Source organism: Doryrhamphus excisus, chromosome 6 (assembly GCF_030265055.1).
Source record: "Doryrhamphus excisus isolate RoL2022-K1 chromosome 6, RoL_Dexc_1.0, whole genome shotgun sequence".
Lineage (NCBI taxonomy): Eukaryota > Metazoa > Chordata > Actinopteri > Syngnathiformes > Syngnathidae > Doryrhamphus > Doryrhamphus excisus.
Window position 1 is genome coordinate 12,714,466 of NC_080471.1, and position 27,233 is coordinate 12,741,698.

At 42.4% G+C, this 27,233-nt stretch overlaps 1 protein-coding gene across 1 annotated transcript; it reads left to right on the forward strand.

Annotated features, from left to right (window-relative positions):
* The first annotated feature begins 149 nt into the window (after nucleotides 1–149).
* On the forward strand, nucleotides 150–26,007 carry LOC131131411 (DENN domain-containing protein 5B-like). The gene is made up of 21 exons (XM_058076105.1): nucleotides 150–1,374; nucleotides 6,647–6,756; nucleotides 9,016–9,742; nucleotides 9,988–10,175; nucleotides 13,136–13,621; nucleotides 14,177–14,408; nucleotides 16,219–16,369; nucleotides 16,955–17,036; nucleotides 17,121–17,240; nucleotides 18,671–18,817; nucleotides 18,947–19,025; nucleotides 19,258–19,324; nucleotides 20,420–20,548; nucleotides 20,637–20,758; nucleotides 20,845–20,990; nucleotides 21,076–21,194; nucleotides 22,096–22,286; nucleotides 22,473–22,555; nucleotides 23,473–23,599; nucleotides 23,698–23,872; nucleotides 24,372–26,007. Exons 1-21 carry the CDS (start codon nucleotides 1,266–1,268, stop codon nucleotides 24,553–24,555), a joined length of 3,774 nt encoding a protein of 1,257 aa, XP_057932088.1. The 5' UTR covers nucleotides 150–1,265; the 3' UTR covers nucleotides 24,556–26,007.
* The last annotated feature ends 1,226 nt before the right edge of the window (nucleotides 26,008–27,233 follow it).

A 27,233-nucleotide genomic window follows, 5' to 3' on the forward strand; every position in this document is an offset into this window, starting at 1 on the left:
TATGTTGTACAGTACTTTATTTGTCTTGTATGGGAATCTTTTTTTATTATTATTATTATTTATAAGACTCATGTCTTTTGTCTTTAGCCTCCCACTCCTGCAAGGGGGCGACATGCTGCCTCCTTCCCAAACCCAACCCCACTATAGGCAGTACTATACTGCAAATTTTGGTATCGATCCGATACTGAAGGCCATACTGATTGATACAATATACAAAAAAATCTTTGACATGTATTAATATAACAATAAAAATGCAAACAGCGCAAAACCCCACACACAGATACGGTAAATACTGTATTAAAAACTACAAATAAACATAGAAGATAAAAATAACGAGCTCATGGTATCCCCAAACCCAACCCCACTACAGACAGTACTATACTGCAAATGCTGGTATCGATCCGATACTGAAGGCCATACTGATTGATACACTATACAAAAAAATCTGATCTTTGACATGTAGTAATACAACAATAAAAATTCAAACAATGCAACCCCCAACCCACACACACAGATACGGTAATCTGATCTTTGACATGTATTAATACAACAATAAAAATTCAAACAACGCAACCCCCAACCCACACACACAGATACGGTAAATACTTTATTAAATACTACAAATAAACATAGAAGATAAAAATAACGAGTTCATGGTATCGATTTAGTCGATATACGAAACGATCCGACCACATTTTGCCCAAAACAAGGGTGGGTGATACTGAACAATTTGGTATCATTCCGATATAACACCTTTTTCAAGATCCTGGAATAATTTGGTGATTATTTGTAATCAGAATAAAACGCTTTGTTCCCAGAACAAAGATAAAGACCAAAAACAAACATATTTGGGGAACATTTAAAACTATATAAAACTACCAACACATCATTCTCTTAATTTTGTTTTATTACATACAATATATCAGTATCAAAATCTCATTATATTATTAAATCTTATATAATTATTTGTTTTGTCTCCAAATAAAATCTTATCACGTATGCCGATTCAAATACTACTATTGGTATCGATAAGACCGATATTTGGATCGATCCGCCCACCCCTACTCACCAAACGACAGTCTCCTCGCGGTACCATCCTGTGCTGCCTTACTAGCAGCCGGACCTCAAGTGAACAACACCCAAGCCGAGGACTGGGAGAAAGCAGGGGTTCTTCTAAAGGCTGTCGACCCGCAATGGTCAACCACCACCACCACGACTTGTAGATTTGTTTCCCACGCAGCTTTTCCCTCCGTTGTGATCCGACCATGAGCCACACTGCGTCGGCCACCGGCTCGGCTTCTTGCCGCTTCGCCCACTATTTTGTCGTGTGTGGACTCGACCCGGAGACTGGCCTGGAGCCGGACGATGGAGCAGGTACTGTTATATATATGCCCGACATTTTAACAACCATTTTTGACTGTGATCTTGGTGACATTGTGGTTAAAATGTCTGTCTAAATGGCGTTGTTTACGTGTGACATATGACGTATCCACTGCGTATCATCACCCTTTTTTTACCATCCATCCAACATTTTGATATGTTTTAAAATCACCAGGTTTGTCCAATCGTCTAGTAGGCCTTTTGTTTTTCATATATTCCAACATAATAATCATAAGAAAACATTCATATTCGTCAAAATGCAGCCAGTTTTATTTCTTCATTGTTTTTAAAGAAAATTGAATTTATGAGTATATTCACATCCAAATGTTCTATAAATGTTGTCATGTTGTCTTTTCCCTAATATAACAGGGTATGTGTTAATGCCAGATGACAATGATTCACTGTCATAAAAAGCAGCCATTATCTCCCCAATAATTGCCCCCCCCCCCATCAACTCCCTCTTTCCAAATGGCCTCTGTCCCTTTTATCTTTAAACAATTCCTCCCCAATTTGTCCCCCCAAGAAAGAGCAAGGTGTGTGATTCAGGTGGTGGGGTTGCCATGGCAATAACAGTCCAAGCAGTGATGCCATGCCACTCTCCCGTCGAGGGTTGCTCTTATTTATAGGCGAAGAAAAGAACCGAAGATGTCAAACACTGGTTGTTTTTGCTGCCGTCATTCCATTTTTTTATTTCTTTACCAAAGTGGAGACATTTTGTGGAGAAAAAAGGGGAGAAAAATTGACATTTGTAACATTGCACGTCACTTCCATGTTTGAATTGTAAAACAATATCTATCCACTTTGTGATAGTATTTGAAAAGACACTCAAGAGCTCTAAAAGAGAAATACTCCTATGGAGGAAATAATGTCTGCTGTGTTATTTCACTGCAGATTATTTCGGCTTCCAACTAACATCCATGGTATTTAATAGCTAGCATGCTGCTTTTGGATGACAACGCTGCCCGACGGTATTGGTGAACACTGACAATCTGCTTATGTAAGAGCAGGCCATATCATAGTGCAACACTGCAGCAGGATCTGCTCCTTTCAAGGGATTTCCTGCCTGGATGGGAATGCTCTTCCATAAGCCTCTGCAGTGGCTACAGTGCGTTTGCATCCAGTTTGCTTACACTAAATGGAACTCTTTAGTGTTTGATAATGACAAAGGAAAATTGTAATTGATTTTCTATACTGTTAAGGGCGTCAGGGAAGCTCGAGCATATCCCAGCTGACTTACAGTGAAAGGTGGGGTGCTCACGCTGGATTTGATCGTCTGTCAGACACAGAAAAAGTGTGCATTTACTGCGCAACCATCATACTATAAATGCTCTCAAGGTTTAGAGGCATTAATAGGAAGAAGGAGACCATTGTAACAATGCTGTCATTTCCAAAATCTGAATAACAGTGCCACCCTCGGCCATCTCTATGTGGAGTTTGCATGTTCTCCCCGTGCATGCGTGGATTTTCTCCGGGTACTCCGGTTTCCTCCCACATTCCAAAAACATGGTAGGTTAATTGGTGACTCTAAATTGTCCATAGGTATGAATGTGAGTGTGAATGGTTGTTTGTCTATATGTGCCCTGTGATTGGCTGGCGACCAGTCCAGGGTGTACCCTGCCTCTCGCCCAAAGACAGCTGGGATAGGCTCCAGCACCCCCGCGACCCTCGTTAGGAAAAAGCGGTAGAAAATGAATGAATGAATGAACATCCGGCAAAGGTAGAACACTCTGCATTTACTTGCGTTAATTAATTTGTGTTAATGATATTGTATGGGCAGGAAATCTCACATGTACTGTAAGCAAGTATTCAAACCCCTTGCTCCATGTATCAGGTCCTCTTATCCCTCTCTTGATCTTCTTGGATCAGCCCATAAAGACAGCAAAAGACTGCAAAAGCAGCGGCTGCAATTTGCACGCCAGGCCAGTAGTCGGCGATGTCAGTGTGTGCATGCTCACCGAATGCGATGTCTGATGGATATAATCAACTTAAATATAAACAACAATTAGAGTGTCTAAATACTGTGAGGTTTTTACAGCAATTGCCCTCGTTCATTAGTAGATTCCCAAGCAGGACCAGAACAATGTGCTGTTGTTGGCTCCTCAATGCAGTCCAGTGTGTCCTGCAGACTAATCAAATTTCACATGACGCTGCCTGTTGGAATGTCAGCTGGGCCGAGGCTTCAGCGCCAGATGACGGTCGCAGGGGTGGTGACATCAGCAGAGAGCAAGGACTCCCTGACATTTGTGCTTTGTGCCGCTAAAGTTATAAATACACTAAGTACTAGTACAGTTTGCAATTTTGCAAATGCCGAGTCATTTTCACCTTCAGTGAGAAGGCACATTTGTGATGCAACGATGTGAAGTATCCCAGCCCAGGGTGGAATAACTAGCAATAAGTTAGAAGCGGCTGTCATTTTAATCTAATGTCTGTCCTCATCTGCTCAAGTGGTGATGAATGGGAGTCTGTGTAGGGCATTTGCTGTTCAATCATCTCTGGTGTAGGAAGGACTATATCTCTATCTATGTGATGGATGACTTGAAACAATGTTGATTTTTTTAGTTTATATTATATTCAACATATTATTATAATACAAATAATATTATAATACATATGTACGTTTAGCGGACACCTTGGGTTTGAATCTCCACTAGTAAGCCCCATCGGTATTCCTCAGGAAGGGCATTCGGAATATAAAGTCAAAAAAGATCAAAAATCAATAAAATAAAAAAAAATGAAAAAAATCAATAAGATCCGCTGTGACAACCCGTAATCAGTGAAAAAGCCAAAAAAAACCCCAAACAAAACATTTAGATTTATGATAATTACTTAAGTACGATTGGCTGGCAACCAGTCCAGGGTGTACCCTGCCTCTCGCCCAAAGACGGCTGGGATAGGCTCCAGCACCCCCGCGATCCTCGTGAGGAAAAAGCGGTAGAAAATGAATGAATGAATGAATTATTACTTAAGGATGATTGACTGGCGACCAGTCCAGGGTGTACCCCGCCTCTGGCCCGAAGTCAACTGGGATAGGCTCCAGCATCCCTGTGACCCTAGTGAGGATAAGCGGTAAAGAAGATTGATGGATATTTTTTTTGTTTTTTCCTGAAGGGACAATTATAAGTTGTTGTCATTGTGTAAAATGAAAGTGTGTCTATAGAATATTCCAATAGATCCACAATATTGACTTATAGGATGATTATGGCACAGCCCTAAGAGACATGGACTGTAATTCTGCTCATTTTCAGCTGTTAATGTGTTCAAAAGAGGAAAATGCTAATTAGGCCTATACCCTAACAGGCATTAATTAAGCTTTCATGTCAATGCACAAACAGACCTCCTCCTCCTCGTCCAGTGTGTACTCGATGTGCATTCCATCTTGCTGAGCGTGCTTGTGTCAGGTGGATGCTGGGATGTAATTGGGTCAGTTCCTAAAAATTTCTCAGGCAAGTAACAGCTGACGGGCTTGATGGCCGCCCTTGAGGCCGCAGTGTAAATGGCTGCTATGGCAACTCACTGCCCTGGGTTTGGCGATGACGCCACTTTGTCTCACTCACTGAGCAGCCACCGACCTTTTAGTCTGATTCTTGACATGGTAGCGTGTAGCTTGTAAACTCCCTCGGGGAAAACTAGCCATTTGTTAGGCTCTGATTTGAAGAAATGTGAACTGAAGATGACAGATTAGCAAATTGAAAACTAGCAAAAGGAAGAAGGGATCTTATAGGGGGGACCTATTATGCTCATTTAACGACCCTTTGTATTGAGTTGTGGTCTCCTATAGAGCAGCTACATACAATAACCCACACAGAAACATTTTAGATCTTCCAGAATCTGCACCTATTCCAGCCGTCTTTCCTTTGATTTGTGCTTCCTGCCAAAACGGTCTGTTTTAATTCATTCCACGCATTCCATGCCCGACTCCAGGCATGCCCACTACGCTGTGATTGGTCACACCCAAAGTGCTTCCTAACTATGAACCATATAAGGAAGTCGACCCCTCTGTGACATCACAAAGGGGCAGTTTTACCACGCCTTTTGAAACCGAGCGTTTTGATCCGTTCCAAACTTCTTTCAGGGCTCACTTCCAAATGTGCAAACCTCATTATCTGAAACTTTGGCATCGTTTAACATGAGAATACAACATTCTAACTATATTTATAGGTCAGAAAAGTGGAAAAAGCATAATAGGTGCCCTTTAAAGTCGCAGAGTTTTCATGAGAATTTTGTAGGAAAACTCCCCAAAAACGGTTACTAGCTTTATATTTTGCCAGAAGGATGCTCAAAAGTGGCAAAGAGGTTATTTCCATAAAATGTATTAATAAAAATGTTTTAAGTTAGTCAAATATGTATACTAACACATTAGGTTTTTCACAAAATTTAAAATCTTTTTGATATTGTATTTTAATTACTATAAAACAGAAATGTAATTAAAAATATATGTTAATTTTATATATTTTTTAGTATATTATCTATTATTTTTGTTTGTGCAATAGATAAAAAAAATATATCTGCACATAATAATATTGTAAAAGATGATTTGTACTGCAGGCCTTAAATGGTGTATAGCCAAACGTATATAGCGCTTTTCCACCTCTAAGGCACTCAAAGCGCTTTGGCACTTAGCACATTTACCTACTGATGATGCAGCATCAGGAGCAACTGGGGCTTTGATATCTTGCATAATGATGTTCGACATGATCAGGGGAGGACGGGGGATCGAACCCACAACCTTCAGATTGGGAGATGACCACTCCATCGCCTGAGCCATGCCATGCCGAAATGCAGAAATGCTAAATAGTCTTGCTGTTAAGATAGATAGCGTTAAAGTGATGGTAGATTATAGTAGATTGATTTCCCGACCAATATATCAATTATCGCTGTATCGCCATTTCATGAGATAATAGTTATCTTGAGCCTTGCATCGCTTATCATATCATATCATATCATATCATGAGGTACGCAGAGGTTCCCATCCCCATTCTGAAATAACAGTCTGACAGTGCTGGAAGGTTTTTTGCTATATTCCTTGTTGTTTTCCGTGTTATGTAATTTCCTGTTTGTATGGAAACATTCAAGGGCATTGTCTGCTGAATGAACCTTCCTGTTTTTGTTAAATCTGTTTCTTAAAGGTCAGACAGTGTGTGTATCATCATAAATCAAATTGATGTTCTCAATTTGTAGTATCCTCCCTCCTGTTCTTTCCGTCTTACCTTGAAGGTTGAAGTTCATTCCTTTTTTCACATAACCTTTTTTTCTGTGTCGCTTTCAGGAGAGAGCTTTGAGCAGAGCCCGATTCAACGCTCCTTCAAGTCCAACGTTCTGGTGCACTACCCTGAAAGCACGGACAGAAACCCCTTCAATAAAGATGCAGTCAATATGGTGAGGATCTTTGACTCATGTTTTTGCGGTCGCTGCTTAAAAACAGCAGCGTCAGGATCTTTGATTAGCATTTATGTTGAAGTTGCTTATAAATAGCGTAGCGCTCCTAATATTGACGATTTGTAAATGGTGTTTTTGAAGCAGCTACTCAGAACAGCAGAGCACTATCATGTAGAGCAGGGGTGCTCATTAAGTCGATCGCGAGCTACCGGTCGATCGCGGAGGTGGTACTGGTCGATCGCTGGTCGATCGCGGCGTGACATTAAAAAAATATCATCCCAGCATCAATGCCGTCACTTGATTGATATACAGGGCAGCCATTCAGATGACAACTGAATGTTGCCCTTCGGGTGACCAGTCAAATCAAACAACGTCTCTAAGTGCAGCAGAACTTACGATGTCAGCCTATCATCCATCGCCGTTACTTGATTGACATACAGGACAACCAGTCAGATGACAACTGAATTTTGACCTTTAGGTCACCGCTCATGCGTAAACGACGATGCAAAGTGCTAAGCTAGTCGGCGAATTGCGAGATTTTAAGCCCTCGCTAAAGTTTATGGTCACTAAAATGAGTGAAGGAGCTGGACCAAGTAAAAAGGCAAAAACTGGACCAAGTAAAAAGGCAAAAAACATATCACTTCCATACGGATATGGAATATTATACGGATATTATGATACGGATATTATCCATGACTGACAAACATTTGGAAGTGTGCTTGAGGCTGGCTATCAGCAGCTACTGTCCGGACTATGCATCCCTGGCTGGTTCAATTCAGTGCAAGTCATCAAAGTAAACTCAGGTAATTACAAAAAATGTTAATAGTTAATTATGTGTGTTTTGCAATATTGGCTCATTTGGTTATGTAAGGTACATCAACATACATTGTACGTACAAATAATCCTCAATACATTTGAAAATAAATAGATGTTTTGCATTTTTGTAGTGGGTAGATCATTTTGACTCGGTCATTTTAAAAGTAGCTCGCATGCTGAAAAAGTGTGAGCACCCCTGATGTAGAGGATCTCTGACGATTTTATTTTTGCTTAAAAGCAGGACAGCACTCCTGTTACACAGAGGATGTCTGACTGGCATTTTTGCAGGAGATCCTTATGCTAAGAGTCCACTGGGCCGGCGCCAGTTGGTGCCAGTTTGCGCCAGTTCGCGCCAATACAATTTGCTTTGGCGCCTAGTGTCACCATTAAGGTGCCTAGTGGCGTGCAGTGGCTCAAACTGCCTCCCAATTAGGTTGTGGTGGCCCATAACAGCGGCAAAAAAGAACATTTCAAAATGTTTAAAATCTGGAACCAAATGTCGCAAACAATCCGCCTATTGGAATCCACTGGAATGTAATGGCGCGAGCCAAGTTGCGCCAATGATACCAGTTCGTGCCAAAGATTATGTGATCGGCGCGTGGTGGCTTGCTGTGGCGCCGAATAACGGCAACACGCAGCGCGAACATAATTCGGCGCCACAGCGAGCCACTACGCGCCAATTACATAATCTTTGGCGCGAACTGGCACCAACTGGCGCCACCCCAGTGGACTCTTAACATTAAAAACAACTGCCTCCCAATTAGCTTGTGGTGGCCCGTAACGGCGGCAAAAAGAAAATTTCAAAATGTTGAAAATCTTCGTGGAAGTGTCCACCAAGTGGAAAATGTCGCAAACAATCCGCCTATTGGATTCCACTGGAATGTAATGGCACAAACGATCTGCCTATTGAAATCCACTGGAATGTAATGGTGCGAGCCAAGTTGCGCCAATGATACCAGTTCACGCCAAAGATTATGTGATTGGCGCGTAGTGGCTCGCTGTGGCGCCGAATTATGTTCGCTCTGCATGTTGCCGTTATTCGGCGCCACAGCAAGCCACTCACATAATCTTTGGCTCGAACTGGCAGCAACTGGCGCCACCCCAGTGGACTCTTAGCATTAAAAACAACACAGCTCTCCTGTCTTAGAGGATCTTCATCAAGCGTTTTTTGCAGTAGATCCTTTAAACCAGCAGAGTGTTCCATCCATCCAGTGTCTTCTATGACGCTTATCCTCACTAGGGTCGGTGTAAGGGTAAGGTGTATGCTGGAGCCTATCCCAGCTGTCTTCGGGTCGCCAGCCATCACAGGGCACCTATAGACAAACAACCATTCACACTCACATTCATACCTATGGACAATTTGGAGTCGCCAATTAACCTAGCATGTTTTTGGAGTCGCCAATTAACCTAATTAACCTGATTTTATTTCTTCTTTGTGCTCAGCTGTGCATGCCGAGGGGTCTCTCCTTCCGCACTAAGGCAGACCGGCTGGACTCTCACTTCCACTCTTTCACCATCGGCTTTGATGACGGTTCTCGCTCCTATGGCTTTGTCCACACGTTCTATGAGGAGGTGACCAGTGCACAGGTCATCACTGCCATGCAGACTCTCCACCAGATGTACCATGTAGAACTCCACTCCTCCTCGTCCTCCTCTTCTTCATCCTCATCTGCCTCCTCACCCTCCACCTCCAGTATGGATTCTCTTGTGAGCAGCCTGGATGAGTCAGACGGGGATTCTCTGGTTGGGAACAACACAGCCACCACCGCCCCCTCCACTTGCTTGGGCTGCGTCAACTCCTTTGACCCATCACATGACACCCTATATGTGTCCAAAGCCCTCTGTCTGCTGACGCCACTCCCCTTCCTTCAAGCTTCCCGTCAGTTCCTCTCTCAGCTGCACCGGGCCGTCATCTCCCAAACTCCACCACCACTCCCTCTGGAAAGTTACATCCACAACATACTCTACGAGGTTCCCTTGCCACCCCCCGGACGCTCGCTGAGGTTTCATGGCGTGCAGGGGCCCATCTTGTGTCAGCGACCTGGCCCGGGTGAGCTGCCACTGGGGGAGTATCCTCTTGGTGAAGCCTTCTCTCTACTCGGGGTGGACAACATGGTGCAGCTTCTTACCTGCTCGCTACTGGAGACACAGATACTGCTCTACTCCCAAGGTAGGGAAGCATCACCCAAGCTTCTCAGACTTAGCTGGCCTATTCAGTCTTCAACATGAACTGCTGATATGAGGGAGCGCTATCAGTGTAATCCAGTGCTGTTTAATTTAATGATGACCCTCATGAAAGTCGGCTTTCTGTTGTTTTATGTTGATTTGATGTATGATTATCATAAACATCTCAACATTTTGTGAGTCGAACAAGAGAATTAATCAATACATAATCTTAAATTCATTCTTCTTCAGACTACCAGCGTTTGATGATGGTGGCAGAGGGCATCACCACGCTGCTCTTCCCATTCCAGTGGCAGCACATTTACCTGCCCATCATCTCCGCACGTCTACACCACCTCCTGGATGCTCCTGTTCCCTTCCTGATGGGCATTCAGCGCAGGGACGGCGCTCCGCGATCCTCCCTGCACCTACCACAAGAGGTAAGAAGCTCGCTTGTTAACATCAGGAATTGTAGGACGCAGGCTTTATAAATATAAACCCTTAATAAGGTTTTGTTGAATGGTGGCTTCGTTTTCGTGTATGATTTTCCTTTGGAGTGTCCTAGTCTCGGTCATGTGTTTCCCTGCCCCGTCCCGCTCACTAATCCAATCATACATCCAAGATCATTTTGTGCTGCATGAATATCTCGCTTAACACTCTTTAAAGTTGGTCTGCCCGAGAAAGAAGGCTGCTGAATTGCTTGAGGGGATGGAAGCAGGAGCACAGATCAACAGAGATTCTGAATAAATCCATAACTAACGGAATAATTCATGTGAATTAAAGATCACAGTGTTTTTTTTAAGGTGCGGTTTGATGATATGAGGTGGGACAATTTCAGATTTTTCTTTTTTTTTTATGGTGTGATTGTATGGTGGTATAGATGTACTATCCACTGAAAACGTCATTACACAGTGATTATTGTCCAAATAACTGTCAACACAAGTGAGTAGCAAGATAATTGTGTCCTGCCTGTGGCTGTAAGAGTGCTGCCAGTACTTGAGAGCTGCGGTTCATTGAGGGTAAACATTAATCCCTGCATGTACTGGGCCATATAGCAGTTTTCCAACAGGATAAGGAGCCCAAACACACCGCCAAGATAACAAGTACCTTGCTGAGGAAGCTTGTAGAGGAAGGTGATGGAGTAGCCAAGTATGTTTCCTCCACACCCAATTGAGTACATGCGGGGCATCTCCAAGTGGAAGTGTAAACTGTCTAACATCTACTAGCTCTACCGGTCTGTCATCATGGAGGTAAAAACCTGTGCAACTCTGGTCAATGTCATACCCAAGAGTATTAAGGTAGTGCTAGATAACAACTAAATATTCACACTTTGGGCAGTATTTGGACATTGGGGGGTGTATTCATTTGTGTTGCCAGCCATTTAGACTTCTTCTTCTTCTTCTTTCTCTTTGGGTTTTTCCCTTCAGGGGTCAATCAATCAATCAATCAATCAATCGTCTCTCTCACACCAACTACCCTCATGTCCTCCTTCACTACATCCATAAACCTCCTCTTTGGTCTTCCTCTATGGCAGCTCTAAATACAGCATCCTTCTACCAATATATTCACTATCTCTCCTCTGGACACGTCCCAACCATCTCAGTCTGGCCTCTCTGACTTTATCTCCAAGGCCTCTAACATGTAATGTCCCTCTGATGTACTCATTCCTGATCCTATCCATCCTGGTCACTCCCAGTGAGAACCTCAGCATCCTCATCTCCGCTACCTCCGGTTTTGCTTTTCCTATGTGGCACTGTCTCTAGACCAAACAGCATGGCTAGTCTCGAGTCTAGAGTGGCCAGCCATTTAGACAATAATGAATAAATGTGTATCGAGTCATTTTCAGTGCATACATTTATACTGCTGTTCAAGCTGTGACTACCATAGTAGAGCATAGCATCTCCAACTTTACGTTCTATAGTATTGTCCTTGACAAGATGTAATGAAATACTTTTGTGAGATACTGTATATGTTTACAAACATTGACCAGGCTGTGAAGAGAGTAAGAGGATGAAGCTGAGTAAGAAGCTAATCTGTGCCTTCCAACTTCCCTTGAGGATATAAACTCACTGAGGTCGCTGCTGAAGGTCGCGTGACTGCTGACTGAGCTGTGCTTCGCTGCTATTTAAAGTCAGTGGCCAGGTCATTAGGTAGACGCATGTGAAATTCTTTAGAATTTCACTAAATTCTTTAGTCTTTAGAATGATAATAACGCTCAATTTAACACTTGGTTTTATTTGAGTTCATTAGATTTTGCATGTTGTGTAATATTGCTGTGTAGTTTAGTGCTGTTACCATTGTTCTACCAATTTCTCCTCTTGCTGTAATCACTCAGATCATCCTCCACACATTCATATCCTCTCAGGGCTTATCATGGCAAAATAACAAGAATCTGTTAAGCGAATGGAATCGTTATCTGGCATCTTAATTGGATGTTTCTGCTCCTTCTGCAGTCTATTCATTCTGATATGACAGAATGACTAGTTTGCATCCAATTGTTATTATGATTCTCATTCCAATTATTAGAGCCTGACCGATATGGGATTTCTGGAGCCGATACCAATTTTCGGGACAGAGAAAAACTGATCGCCGATATATGAAATAAAACAATGTCAATGTAAGGACTGTGTGAAACACACCGATACGTTCCACACTAATGAATAAGAGAATGCAAACTGTAAACACAATGTCTGCATTGGGTTGAAAGTGATCATTCGGAGACTAACATTAGGTTTTAAAAGACTTATTCATGAATATTTACAAATATCAATGAGTCATATTTACTACTGAAAAGTTCCATCTGCAGCCACTGAGTATTTACAAACAGCTCAAAAACAAATGCTGCAGCAAACATTAAAAGAGGGGGGAAATGTTGACTACAAACTAAAGAAGAAATAATCAAAACATGCGTTACATTACTAGACTTAATACATGATTATTTCAAAGAAATGCAACTTGCACAACGTTAAAACATGGTAATAAGTCTTAGATAATGGTGTGCATGTGAATTAATAGTTGCATTTATCTTTGTTTACTTCAAAGACATGCAACTTATGCGGCGTTAAAATGCCGTAATACTCTCTCTTAAGTGTCACGTTATATCGTTTAACAATGCCACATCTTACTATGGTGTAATAAATGAAGTTTGTTTCGCTGCTCCTCAGCGTGTCAACTGCTGTGGAGAGAGCGAGAGCTGCTTGTGTCTGTGAGGGGGAGGGGCCAGATGCCCAGAGGAGCAGCTCAGGAAGAGATCCAGGGAGCAACAGACTCCACTGATATTGATTAATCTGTGATATGTGATAATCAGCCTCCCGATATATCGGTCGGGCTCTACCAATTATACATTGTGATTATTCTGATGAAAAGTGTCAATCATTGCTTGTTTGTTATTTCTGCACAGGCCAACCTTTGCTTTGTGGACATTGACAACCACTCTGTGGACGCTCCAGAGGGCATCCCTGCCTTTCCCAATCAAACCGAGCTTGTCAAGGACCTAAGTGAGGTCCTGCAGCATTTCGGGCTTGCCCCGCAGGGAGGTACTGTTGGAAAATCTTCCACGGCATCACCACCTCTGAGCAGCCTGGAGGACCTAATGGAAGACAGACGGAATGGGAACCTCGGCGGTGATGAACTGGAGGTGTTAGAGAGGCTGCAGGCTCTGGCTTGTGGAAGAGATAAGATGGTGGGAGAAGGCAAGACACTGGGTCGCGTGTGGGAGGAAGAAGAAGAAGCTCTGAGTGCAGCAAAGATGAACATTCAGCTGAGGGAGGTGTTGGCCGGACGCTTTGCTGCCATGTTTGGTCGCTATGAGGAGTTTGTCATCCATGGGGCATTTGATTTGGATTCTTGGCTGAGCAACCGAGAGGGGACTTTCAGCTTTGACAAGGTACTTGGAATGATTTGGTCCCGGGGGAATGGGGAAAACCACAAACTACATGTGCGTTTAGTCTTTTTATTGTCACAGAAAGCCAGGAATAAAACACACATGATGCTCTTTGTTCCTCTTCCTGGTCCAGATTAAAGTTAAACTCAGTAACTGAGTGAACCTGCCACATGGTGACCACAGAGCTTTGGATTACTGTCAAAAATAAACCTTTACAAGGTTTGGCAGCTCTTCTTTTTGTCCTCCTAATTGGACTAATAGGGCGTAGAAAGGGGTGTCAAGAGTACACCTCAGTTTTAAGACCAAGGTTTCATTTTTTGGTACTGCAAAGAAGCAAACCTGCTCAGCTTTTGTGTAAGCAGCTTTAATGCAATCAGTATAGATCTGTACCGCACTGAATGTTCCATACTGAATCAGATTATAGATACACAGCTATCACTGCAGGTCATTAGGGGCAGCAAGACAGCACATGAATACACAATAACGCAGTACATTCGCCTGCAGGGCAAGTAACATCACACAACACTTATTGAACTATTTCTTTCCATGTATCTATAGGGGTCCTTCCTCTCAGTTCAGCCTGTGGCCCACTTGCACTTCCTGTCCCGCTTTCTGGAGACGTCCATGTTTTCGTCCTTTGTGGACGGCAAGGTGATATCTCGCTGGGCTGACCGAGAGCCGCTGCAGCATCTCTTTGACAGCCGCCTGGAGAGGGAGCGGATGTATGACACAGAAGAGGTGGAATCCCGCAAGAGTCGCTTCAGGACATGCTCTGCGCTTTTTGAGTCAGGTATACTCCAAAGCTGTACTACTGTATACCGATCAATTACAGTCATGCAACATACTTTTACATTAATACTTTAACTTTTTTGTTGCCAATATTCTAAAGACAGTGTGGCGCATACACTATAGTCAAGCCTCCCTGTGAATTGAGCTGAATTATAACAATGATTCCAACCGAGGCTTTGTCACCATCTGCCCATCTGTTTGGGTTCATGTGCCCAAAGGGAGGGATTGTCCACTAGAACATTAAAATGAATAAAAAAAATAGAAATAGAGGTCAATTAACATAAAAGGCATTTGGTTTTGGAAGAGGTTTTGGTTGGAGGGGGGTGGGGTACCAATATAAGGGGTATTAGACAGGGTTGTCCTAAAGAATGTGGAGGGGGGATGAGTGGGGTTTTTGTGTTTTTTCACTGGAGGGAGAGAGAGTGCAGCTTTGGCGTCTCGCCGTTCTGGATCACAAATGTGTCTCATTTAGCCTCTTAAGTATCAACGTCATTACATCCAACAGCGCTGGGAAATTACGACTCATGTAAAACGGAAGGATATGTTATGCACACTCTAAAATTATGACTTTGTTGAAGCATGTTTTTGTTTATTGTTTTTTGAAGAAATGCTCCAAATATGTTCAATTAGGAAGCCCTCACATGAGATCAGTCCCCTTCCACACATTTTAAATTGCATTTAAGTCTGGGTTCTGTTTATTTCCTCATTTTTTTGTAGTAATGCTTCAGTATTGTAGTGGACATCTGAAGGTTTTAAGCTGAAATGACTGATATATTCAAAAGTCCCTCCAACTTGGTTTTAATCGTTTTGGGCATGCTTAATAAGTTACATTGAGTAATATCACAATTTGTGTTGTCAATGACTACTATTGACATTTGTTTGATGATCTGAAACATATAAGTGTTTTTCACACCACTGTATACAGCAGGGGTTTCAAACTCAATTTACCTGGGGGCCACTGGAGCTAGGGTCTGGGCAAGGCTGGGCCGCATCAGGTTTCCCCCCCCCAAAAAAAACGCATTTATTAAAAACAGAAAAATATACAAACTTTTTTAGTGCATTGGTTCCGATTTTCTACAATAAAAGCTCTGATAAAACATTCCACTGTTCTCAAATATTTTTATTTTTCTGCACAAAATAAGATGAAAAATAAATAAACAAATCAAGAATAAAGAAAATCAATCAATCAGTAATAAATAAATATAATAATAATAATAAAACGGCAAATAATAAAAACTTAAGAAACCACATATAGTTGGTGGGTAGACAAATTATTTTTTTCAGATTAAAATTAACAAAGCATTATTAGAGCCCTGTAGACATGACAAAACACGACTATAGTCACATTTATACTCTTTTTATTTACAACATATTGCGCAACTGCAGGGTCTTGATACACATGCTAACTCGCAAACTAGAGAGCTAGCGACCTAAACGGTAGCCTTCAAGTTATTTCCTTTAAACTTAAATAGCCAAAAACTTACCACTTCCACACGGATAGGGAGGATAACTATTAACAGTTATTTAACCTTTAACATGAACATTAATCAAACGTAATAATTTTTTCTGGGTACATGATACCATACAGCATCTATATCAAACTTGCGCGGGCCTCACTAACATTAAACTTTCATATCAAGGCGGGGGCCTCAAACTAGTGTCCTGCGGGTCACATTTGGCCCGCGGGCCGCGTGTTTGAGACCCCTGGTATACAGTATGTACTGTATTTTACACCTGTTAAATGCAACATGCATGATCTATCCTTCCTGACACTCTCATAATGGTAAATGTGTTTGGGTGTGCATGTGCAGCTCAGGCCATTGAGCGGCGTCTGCTGAAGGCCGACCACACAGCCATACACCCCCACCTCTTGGACATGAAGATCGGCCAGGGTCGCCACCAACCGGGTTACTTTCCAAAGCTGCAGGCTGACGTGCTCATTCAGGCACAAAGCACCAACAAGTGAGATTATTTATGTTCGATTTGCTGTGTAGTGATTTGTATAGGAACTGTCCTGATACCTTGGGCGAGGATGCTGCAAGAGGCACCAAGGGGCAAATGTGGAGAGAGAAAAAAATTTACGACATACTTGAGTCGACAAGGAAGGCAGTTGTCCAAATAGGGAGTACAAATCAGCGTGATGGTCTTTTTGTTGATGTAAATGGGCTGTACTCACGGCTGTTTTTCACAACATTACACCATTCATTCACACTGATTAATGATGATGGTGGAAAGAACATAAACAACATTCACATACATTAAGGGCAACTTCGAGTTCAGTGTCTTTGATTCAAGGGTATTGGAGCCGGGATCCAACTTAAAGCTAAGCCATGTTACTTGGGTAACATGTGACTTTACAAACTAAAGACAACTATGTCATTTACGTTTGTGTAAATCACAATTGGACCATCATGTAATGCCACCCTCCCAATACCAATAGTAGAGTGTAAATAAATAAAAACTGAGCATTGTCATCATTATGAAGGTATCATTTCTGATACACCTCTTCTGTTGGATGGAATTGTAAGTGCCATTTTATCTGAACAGGCGATCCAGTCGAGTCACAGCATCACGCAGAACCGATACCTGGAGGACACCAGCAGCCACAGAAGACAGCGAGCAAAGACAGGTGTAATGTTGTGTTCAAAAACACACACACACACACACACGTGTAAACCCACTAGTCTGATATCATATTGTTGTTTACTCACAGAAGCACTCGTTGGCAAGGAAGCACCTCAATCAGCTCAAATTTATGGACCTGTCACCTCAAGTGGTCGCTCAGACTCACAGGGAGTTTGTTCAAGGGCTGTTGGGCGAGTGTCGGCTGAAGGTGAGAGCACGAAAGTTACCTTCCCCCTACCTTGATGTTATTTGTTTGTGATCAACTTCCTGTCCACAGTTTTTGACAGCAATAACAACCTGGACTTTTTTATGGGAAGGCCTCGATGTGACTTTTATTTATTTTTATTATACTTATTATAGATGGGGGATAAATTGATATTTGAAAAAATATTTCTGGTAAGCACAATATAAAAAAGAAGGATGTCATTCTTATCGATATAGACCGGATTTGATGCAGAGGTTTCATGTTTCAAGATGGCGCTACCCAAGTGCAAGCTAGTTAATGCATCTCTGTATCTTCTGCTGCCTTTTTAAATGTTTAATAGTACTTTATTGATTACTTGTTGTTTTTTGTGGGCTGCACGGTGTGCAAGGGGTTAGTTTGCAGGCCTCACAGCTAGGAGACTCAATTCCACCCTCGACCATCTCTGTGTGGAGTTTGCATGTGCATGCGTGGGTTTCGTCCCACATTCCAAAAACATGCTAGGTTAACTGGTAACTCCAAATTGTCCATAGGTATGAATGTGAGTGTGAATGGTTGTTTGTCTATATGTGCCCTGTGATTGGCTGGTGACCAGTCCAGAGTGTACCCCGCCTCTCGCCCGAAGACAGCTGGGATAGGCTCCAGCACTCCCCGCGACCCTCGTAAGGATAAGTGGTAGAAAATGAATGAATGAATGAATGAATGTTGTTTTTTGTGCCATACTAACCCCTTAAGCAAGTGTACAGCTATGGATGTTCAACTTGTTATGTTTGCAAGATACTGCTTGCTCCATTGTTTACACTCGGGGGCAGCTGTTAGCTTTGAGCATCCTTTTGCAGAAAACACTGCAAAATAATCATAAATGAAATGGACATTTCAAATTTGTACCTTTTACTGAAGACTCTTATTGGTGAAAACGGCAAGAAGCAGACGGAGGAGGAGAGGGATACCATCTTTGCACTTTGCAATTACTTTTTTTGTGATTTCAATCAATCAATCAAATTGCGGGCACTTGCAACTTTCCTTGGCCCCAAGACAGGTTATTACCTCATTAAATCCCAGACTTTTTAAAAAAAAAAAGCCGTCCCTCACTGTACCAGCCATTTTTAGACATTCATTCATTCATTTTCTACCGCTTATCCCCTCACAAGGGTGCTGGAGCCTATCCCAGCTGTCTTTCGGCGAGAGGCGAGGTGCACCCTGGACTGGTCGCCAGCCAATCACAGACAAACAACCATTCACACTCACATTCATACCTATGGACAATTTGGAGTCGCCAATTAACCTGGCATGTTTTTGGAATGTGGGAGAAGATGGATGGATGGAAACCTTATAGTATATCCAGCAGTTTTGAATGCAGCCTAATATATTTTATGATAAGACGTAAAGATCTATGCTTGTTTCCAATATTGCTTTCCTGTATTGCTTTTCTGTAGACCAAACGCATGTTAATGGAGAGAATGGGGAAGGAAACTATAGAGGTGGGAGAAGCCAGCATCACTGGCCTGCAGGAGAACACGCTGATCCACGGACTGTGTGACCTACTAGAGAGAACCTGGGGCCACGGTCTGCAGATGAAACAGGTCAGTCGTCACAGGTCGTCGTCAAGTCACGCAACATGCTCACATGAATCTCAAGTGTTGTCAGCACAGTCACGAAGCACACTGCAGACACACCCAATGCTCAGTAGTGTGTTTATTTGTTGTGAACAGGGGAAGTCAGCCCTTTGGTCCCACCTGCTTCATTACCAGGCGGCCCTACAGAAAGCAGAGGTGCCATCTGAGTCTCCAGGTCTGAGCAGCATACCAATGAGTTGTATTGTCGTAGCATTCATACCTATTGTATTGTGCAGCTTGTCAGACACCCGCGAGATGTGATGTCATCTCTGATACTGTTCACATTTTCAAGCTATCCCGCGATTACTATGATGTGCTCTGTATTAACCAGTTGGTCACAGCATTTAGCATGTAATGTCTATATGTACAGTATGTGGCAATGTCTTATTTTTGTTTCATATCTTCAGGGCCTGAGCAGAGAGGATTTGATGTTTCCACTCTACTCCTGAGAGGATCTTTGGTACAAGATATGAGGTACAACATTTTGTGTGCTCCTTTTGAGGTATTATCTGTGCTTTAAAACCACAGCTGGGGGTTGTGGGGGTGCTGGAACCTATCCCAGCTGTCTTCGGGTGAGAGGCGGGGTGCACCCTGGACTGGTCGCCAGCCAATCACAGGGCACATATAGACAAACAACCATTCACACTTACATTCATACCTATGGACTATTTGGAGATGCCAATTAACCTAGCATGTTTTTGGAAACCACACATGCACAGGGAGAACATGCAAACTCCACACAGATATGGCCGAGGGTGAAATTGAACCCTGGTCTCCTAGCTGTGAGGTCTGCGTACGAACCACTCGTCCACCGTGCAGCCCTGTTAAAATTGCCATACTGTTGTTTACAATTAACTCATCAGCAGGACTGATGCTGGCCAAGCAGTTTGATCCTTACTGATGTTACCACATTGGTTCTGTTGCCGCTGCGTTGTGCAATTTATTTTTTAATACATGACCATGTGGTCAAAGAAAGTTACATTCACCTTCCACTTTTCACTCCAAATCATTATTAAAGTTAAATAAATAAATGATCATTGATCATCATAATGATCATAAATGGCATTTTTGCAATCTGAAAGCAAAACTTGGAAATAATTCCGCATCGCATCCAGGCCAAGCTCGCAATATCTGATATGATATCATTATTGGCAGAAAAAAAACAATACTGATATGATCTGATCTCTAATGTTTATGCCAATAATATTGGTTGGCCAATATCATCATTTTCTTCAGTTTTGGAATTGACACAGTCTCACAGTCTATCTCTTTCTTTCGTTGTCAAACTGTCACTTTGGTCTTAAGGCAGATTAGCCCTTGGGCTTGTTTGACCTCGTCATCACGTCCAACTTTTCAAAACCCATTGATGATAGTGGATCTTTTGACACTGCTCTATGTTGTCAAGATCCACTGTATCATATACATTTTTTTTATGTTTTATGAAGCACAAAATGACTGTTCTGAGACATATGTAATGTCGTATGATGAGACGATAAATTAGCCACATACCACTAAAAAACTAGCATCTTATACACCGGAAATTACGATAATCACTTATTTTTCTTTTAGGTTTATCCAGACTATGAGTGAGGGTCTTTCTGAGGTGGGTCAGGCCAGAGCATGGCTCAGTTTGGCCCTGGAGAAGAAGATGCTTTCACAGCACCTTAAAGAGCTGCTCACTAACCAGGAGTTGCTCAGGTAAATAATAATTCTATGTATTATATGTATAATTCATGTTGATAGAATTGATATCATCATTGAGTGTTTGCTGTGTTTGGGTACACAGGCAGTTGTACAAACCTCACGCATTCCTCCTCTGTGAGGAAGAACGAGAGCAGTTTCTATTCCATCTCTTGTCTCTCAACACTGTGGACTACCTCTGCTTCACGCGGGCCTTCAGCTCCATCAGTGAGTTCATCTCTTCTTTCAACTTAATTTACTGTATATTGAAAAACATTTCCTTTTGGAGGAACATAACCCATTTCTTTCTCTAGATATTCCATATCGGGTGGCAATCATCCCTATGAAGAAGCTCAGCATTGCCATGGCAACTGTCAACCCGTGGGTGTGTGTGTCTGGAGAGATGGGAGATTCAGGAGTTAGACAGATCCCCAAGAATACGCAGGAGATATTTTTTCAGGTTTGTAGCCACTATTATTACAAAAGAACCAAAAAAGCAACACTGGGTTTTTGTAGAGACACAGTTTCTTCATTTTTGTGACCAGTGTAAGAACCTGGGCCGGCTGAGCACTTTGCAGCTTGGACAGGAGAACTCGGGCCTGTTGGCCAAGTGTCTCATCGACTGTGTGATGGTCTACAATGAGATCACGGGTCACACTTACAAGTAAGATGAACACACACTTGTATCCTTGAGTTTAAAATAGATGAGGAAGTATAAATAACTTACATCATCATCATATTTTGGTACCAAATAAGCTGAGTTGTTACTGGGATAAAACCAGCATGGATCATTAGTATGTAAAAACACACTCCAAAGCAAGGAGGAAGTGAGAAAGCATGAAGTCTATTGTGCAGATGGTTAAGCATTGGAAGGAAATTTTAACGCACACATCCACACACACAGTTTAGGTCCAAATGTGAAAACTGTGAATAGTTCATGTTGATATATTGTAAATAAATTGTTATTTTTTATGTAGAACACAAATATTTTTGTATTGTTTATTTGTAGTTTTTATTGTTTATAATCTGTGTGCCTTGAAAAATCAGTCAAAATCATCTAAAATGTACAGTACTGAAGGGATTGTCTTTTTAAAAATGTCTGGGAATTAAGATTTGATACAAGGGCTGTACAAAACAAACAATTTGGATTGAATAGGCACCAACTTAACCATTGTTATTGTGTTTTTTTATGTGGTTGTCATTGGAAGTGGTGTATGGATCCACTGCATTATTCAAGAACATACTCGGAAAAAAAATCTAAAAAGGAAAGAAACATATTATAATATTCTGAGGACAAATATATAAACATTTTTCAAAATCAAATATTTAGTTTTTCACATAACACTACAAATGTATTATTGTGTATTTAAGTGTATTTTTCTTAATTGGATAAATTTTTGCTGATAGTCCTTCATATGATGCATCATAATAAAAAAACATTGTTTATATTACATATTGAGTGTTTTGGGGGATATTTGACTGTGCAGGTGTACCTAATGAGCTGTCTGGGGAATGGGTTGCACCATTTCCTCTTCCAGTATGTTCTAATCTTCATTTTCTGTCAGGTTCCCATGCGGTCGCTGGCTAGGTAAAGGCGTAGGTGACGGCAGCCTGGAGCGAGTCCTTATCGGTCAACTGTTGTCACCTGGCGGAGAGGAGGATTCCGGAAGGTGGACAGGGACGCCTCCTCCACCGGAGCTGTCCTCTCCTTCCCAGAGCGTACGTGCAGTGCTGGGATCTCTTGGCAACCGAGCAAGTGCGTACTGACAATACTTTCTTTTCTTTCCCCCACACACAAAGGTTGACCCACTTGTTGGAAGGCTTTATGGCACTAGCAGACTGCATGGCACTGTGCATGTACATGTCCCTTACCATTTGCTCTACTTCTCTTTGTCATGTTTCTGTTTGCGTTGAACTGGACCTTCTGTTTGTCTTTCAACAGGAGTGCTGTCTGTTGAAGTTCATGAGGACATGAGGGAGGCGGCAAACAACCTGGTCAAGCATTTCCACAAACCTGAACAAGAGGTGTGTATATGTACATTTTCCACTGTACACTAGTTGAGGCTAAATCAAAATGTGATTACATAAATGCCTCTGCTCAGTTGACCGCCATGTCTCCTTTATTTTCCGGGCTTGTTCAACGGCAACTATTACACCGATCCCTTAACCATACACTTATCCAGATTTGCGCCAAAGTCGTCATTCATTCATTCATTCATTTTCTACCGCTTATCATCACGTCTTCGGGCAAGAGGCGGGGTACAACCTGGACTGGTCGCCAGCCAATCACAGGGCACATATAGACAAACAACCATTCACACTCACATTCATACCTATGGACAATTTGGAGTCACCAATTAACGTAGCATGTTTTTTGGAATGTGGGAGGAAACCGGAGTACCCGGGGACTCTGGGTACACCCTGGACTGGTCGCCAGCCAATCACAGGGCACATATATACAAACAACCATTCACACTTACATTCATACCTATGGACAATTTGGAGTCGCCAAGCATGTTTTTGGAATGTGGGAGGAAACCGGAGTCCCCAGAAAAAACCCACGCATGCACGGGGAGAACATGCAAACTCCATGCAGAGATAGCTGAGGGTGGGATTGAACCCGGGTCTCCTCGCTGTGAAGTCTGCGCGCTAACGACTCGACCACCGTGCAGCCCAAAGATGTCATGTCTAAGGTTATTTAAAAGACGGACGGTTGGCAATTTTGTTAAGTTTAACTTATTTTTAGAATGTGATTGTTTTGTTGAAATTGTATAGTACGTACAAGATCTGGCGTCATAAAAAAGTGAATTATGCCCGTTGGAGCCGTTGCACAGCCATTCTACCACCAATTCAGACAGGGCTTGAATAGTATCCATGTTTAGTTCTCCAACTTCTTGTATCTACACAGCCTTTTGCATTTTTTGCCTGTTTTGTCTTCCCAGAGAGGAAACGTGACAGTTTTATTATGTGGTGAGGGAGGTCTGGTTGCTTCCTTGGAGAAGTTTCTCCTCCATGGCTTCAAGTCCAGCCGTCTTTTCCAGAGAAACGTCTTTGTTTGGGACTTTGTGGGTGAGTTGTGTCTCCACCCAGTGGCCATTATTCTAAACTACATTCCGGCCAACTCAAATAATCGATAAAACATTGATTTTGACTTTTTCCCTTTATAGAGAAGGCAGTGGTTTCCTTGGAAATGGCTGATCAGAATGGTGACGTGCAGGGCTCTATGCTGAGGAAGGAACCGCCCTGTGACTTGCTGTGTCATTATGTCAACTGCATCAACGCCTCACCCCGGAATATCGGGAAAGAGGGGAAGTTCCAGTTGTTGGTCTGCTTGGGAGTCAGGTGAGTGGAGCAACTGTTACAATTCTTAGTGCTTTGCTGTATTTATGAGATAGTGTAGTGGATTAAAATGCTATTCTTAAAAAAAGCATGTTGGGTACACAAGATCTGGAAGATCTGAGTTTGAATCTTCGCTTGTGCATCTCTATGTGGAGTTTGTTCTCCCCGTGCATGTGTGTGTTTTCTCCGGGTACTCCGTTTTCATCCCGCATTCCAAAAACATACAATTGTCCATAGGTATGAATGTGAGTGTGAATGGTTGTTTGTCTATATGTGCCCTGTGATTGGCTGGCCACCAGTCCAGGGTGTACCCTTCCTCTCACCCGAAGTCAGCTGGGATAGGCTCCAGCATACTCCTGGGACCCTCGTGACAATAAGCAATATAGAAAATGAATGGATGGATGGATCCCGTTTCCTTCCCGAGTCCCTGAATAATGAATGTCATTAAATACCATATGGCAGTGGAAGGATATTGTCTGACGGCTTGTTGTCTTTTTCTTAGGGATCGACTTCTCTCCCAGTGGCTCCCCCTGTTGGCCGAGTGCCCCCTAACGGCACGGACCTATGAAGACAGCGCTCTGATGCGGGACCACTCCTCCGTGCACTCGCTCTCCCGTATCCTACAAACGCTCAACGAGTTCACCATTACACTGGAAACCTCTCTGATCAAAGGGGTCGCCCTCTGACCCCCAAACAGACATCCGTGGAACTCTTATTTGCTGTAAAATAGTGCCAGCGGCCCGGAGTGAAGTCCAGAATCGACTGGAGCTCCCAACCTTTTGCCTTGTTCACTGATGTAAATGTCTTTACACACTGTATTTGCTTCAGGAAGTAGTCGGGTCCTCCTTTGTGTGATTACACTGTGATAAAAAAAAAAATTATCTAACTGTCACAACTCACGTTGACAGAATTTGTTTTCTCAGTTCATGTACACTCGGAAAAAGTACATCAAGTACATCTCTATTACCCTAGCCTTTTACTGCTTAGGGACATAAATAACTGATTATGCCGCTTTTCCACTGCACAGTTCCCAGTTCCCCTCCACTAAAATAGTACTACAGGAAAATGCACATTTCAACAATGGAGGAGAAATTCTGTATCATGTGAAATAAAACAAATAAGTACAAATTTTATCGGAGAAGAGTGTAGCAAGAAAGCGGGCAGCTGCAGGTAAATGGAGACTGTGGAGTATAAATACCGCCTCATCCAGAGGGTACACTGACATTTTTGGGGTTCATTTTTCATTTTCTTGCCCTGTATCTTCAAATGCTACAATAACAATGGTTTACATCATCCATGTGGTACAAGGTGGCATTAAAAATACTACCTGAAAGCACCTACTTTTGCCAATGGCAAAGTGTGAATAGCTATACTACAACCATGTCAGGCCTAGTGGTACCAGCAGTGGAAAGGGAGCATTACTGTATCTCCTCAAGGAGAACCAGGGTTAGAAAGTTACATGTATGTTTCTCAGCTGTAAAAGTGAATTATCAAGTGTACAAAAGCAGTATTTAGTCCAGTACCTACCTTTAACATTATTAACGCGCCTCCCGTCGTATTTCTTGCACTCTCTTTAACTTTAAAATGAAACACTTGCATGGCCAAATCTGTTTTTGTCTCCTTCAATGTGCTGTGCTCCCTCATATCAAGTACTTGGGCCTTACTTGCTTATATCATTTCACTGGATGGACAATGACATCCCCTGTACTGTGGTATCTTCTGATGCTCTTGTTCTGCTGATATCTGCTATGTTGTTTTGTGTTGATCTGACATTGAAAACTGTGTCATCTCTGCTAGTCCTTGTAAATATTTCTCATTGTAATGTCTCTGTTGTGGCATATTTTTTGGGTTGAAAAGGTTGTCATTGTTTGTGTTTGTCTCCTGTGGTGTTGGATAGAGCCCACAGGCTCTTAAAAACGACAAAGTATTAAGTTGATGTTGCGTTTTATTTAACTGTTAGAAAAAGCGGTCTTTCTCCTGCACTGTCCTGCAAGCACTATACGTAACCTAGCCTCTTGTTATTATCATTTAAATAGAGATTAGTGAAAGCAATAATAATAATAATAATAATAATAATAAAACATAATTATTTATTATTCCAAACATGACATCACACATTAAAGTTAATAATGAAACAAGTATGTGTCAGTGTTTGTTGTTTCTGTACTCACTTGAAATGTGTCTTCGGCTCTCAGTGGCGTGCGGTCAAGTGAGGCTCTGCTTCACATGCCTCACTTGTCATGAATGCCAAAATGGAGGATGATCGGACTTTGATAACAAATATCAGATATAACAATATCAGATCACATATCAGTGGAGGAATATGGCTAGAGGTCCAGAATGGGGTTGTACAAGAGATCGGCAGAGTGGATCTCTCAAATATCTGCTTGGGCATCTCTGTGTGGAGTTTGCATGTTCTCCCCGTGCATGCGTGTGTTTTCCCCGGGTACTCCGGTTTCCTCCCACATTCCAAAAACATGCTAGGTTAATTGGCGACTCCAAATTGTCCATAGGTATGAATGTGAGTGTGAATGGTTGTTTGTCTATATGTGCCCTGTGATTGGCTGGCCACCAGTCCAGGGTGTACCCCGCCTCTCGCCCGAAGACAGCTGGGATAGGCTCCAGCACCCCCGTGACCCTTGTGGGTTGTTGTAGGTGCTTTCTCAAAAAAAACTTGGATGAATTGGATAGTTGCAAACTTAAATGCCTTACTTTTTACACTTGTATGGCATTTTAAAATGTTTACATTACACTTTAAAATTACCAAATTACCTCTGCAGATTATTTCCATATCCATGATTAGTTTTTAGAGGGAAAAACAGTTCAGAAATATGAGAAAAATTGAGTTTGTGTACTGATTCTTCAAGCATCGGGGCTTCATAATGTCAAACGAGATATGGTGAGGCGTTGTGTTGAACCAGTCAAAAGTAGCACTAAAAGACCAAAGAAAAGGAAAAGCGTCTCTTACGTGATTTGCAGTGAAACCCGTACAGTTGTGCGTGACGACATGGACGCTATCATTAAGTCACTTCTCATTATCTTAAAAAAACCCCACCACTAATCGGGTTCCCCGTCCCGCTCCCCCCCAAAATCGGTCACGCAACTGAAGCAACAACAAAGCGCATCTCGCTTCCTAGACGAGCCATCTGGCGGTCTGTAGTAAAAGAGCAGGCTCCGCCCCTTTGCTTACATTCTCCAATGTGCCATAGCAACCGGGGCCGAGCCCCCTGTTCCCGCGCAACGTTCCCATCCTTATATGGCCAGTAGAATGCAAACGCACGACAACGTCACACGTTTATGTAAATGTCGCGATTGAAGAAAACACGCGCACACGCACACACACAGGCCTTCCCACTGCACTCCG

Coding starts and splice junctions, on each gene's coding strand:
- LOC131131411 (XM_058076105.1), top strand. CDS start 1,266: ATGAGCCACACTGCGTCGGCCACCGGCTCGGCTTCTTGCCGCTTCGCC. Junction 1,375..6,646: donor GGAGCCGGACGATGGAGCAG/GTACTGTTATAT, acceptor TGTCGCTTTCAG/GAGAGAGCTTTGAGCAGAGC. Junction 23,600..23,697: donor CTTTGTTTGGGACTTTGTGG/GTGAGTTGTGTC, acceptor TTCCCTTTATAG/AGAAGGCAGTGGTTTCCTTG.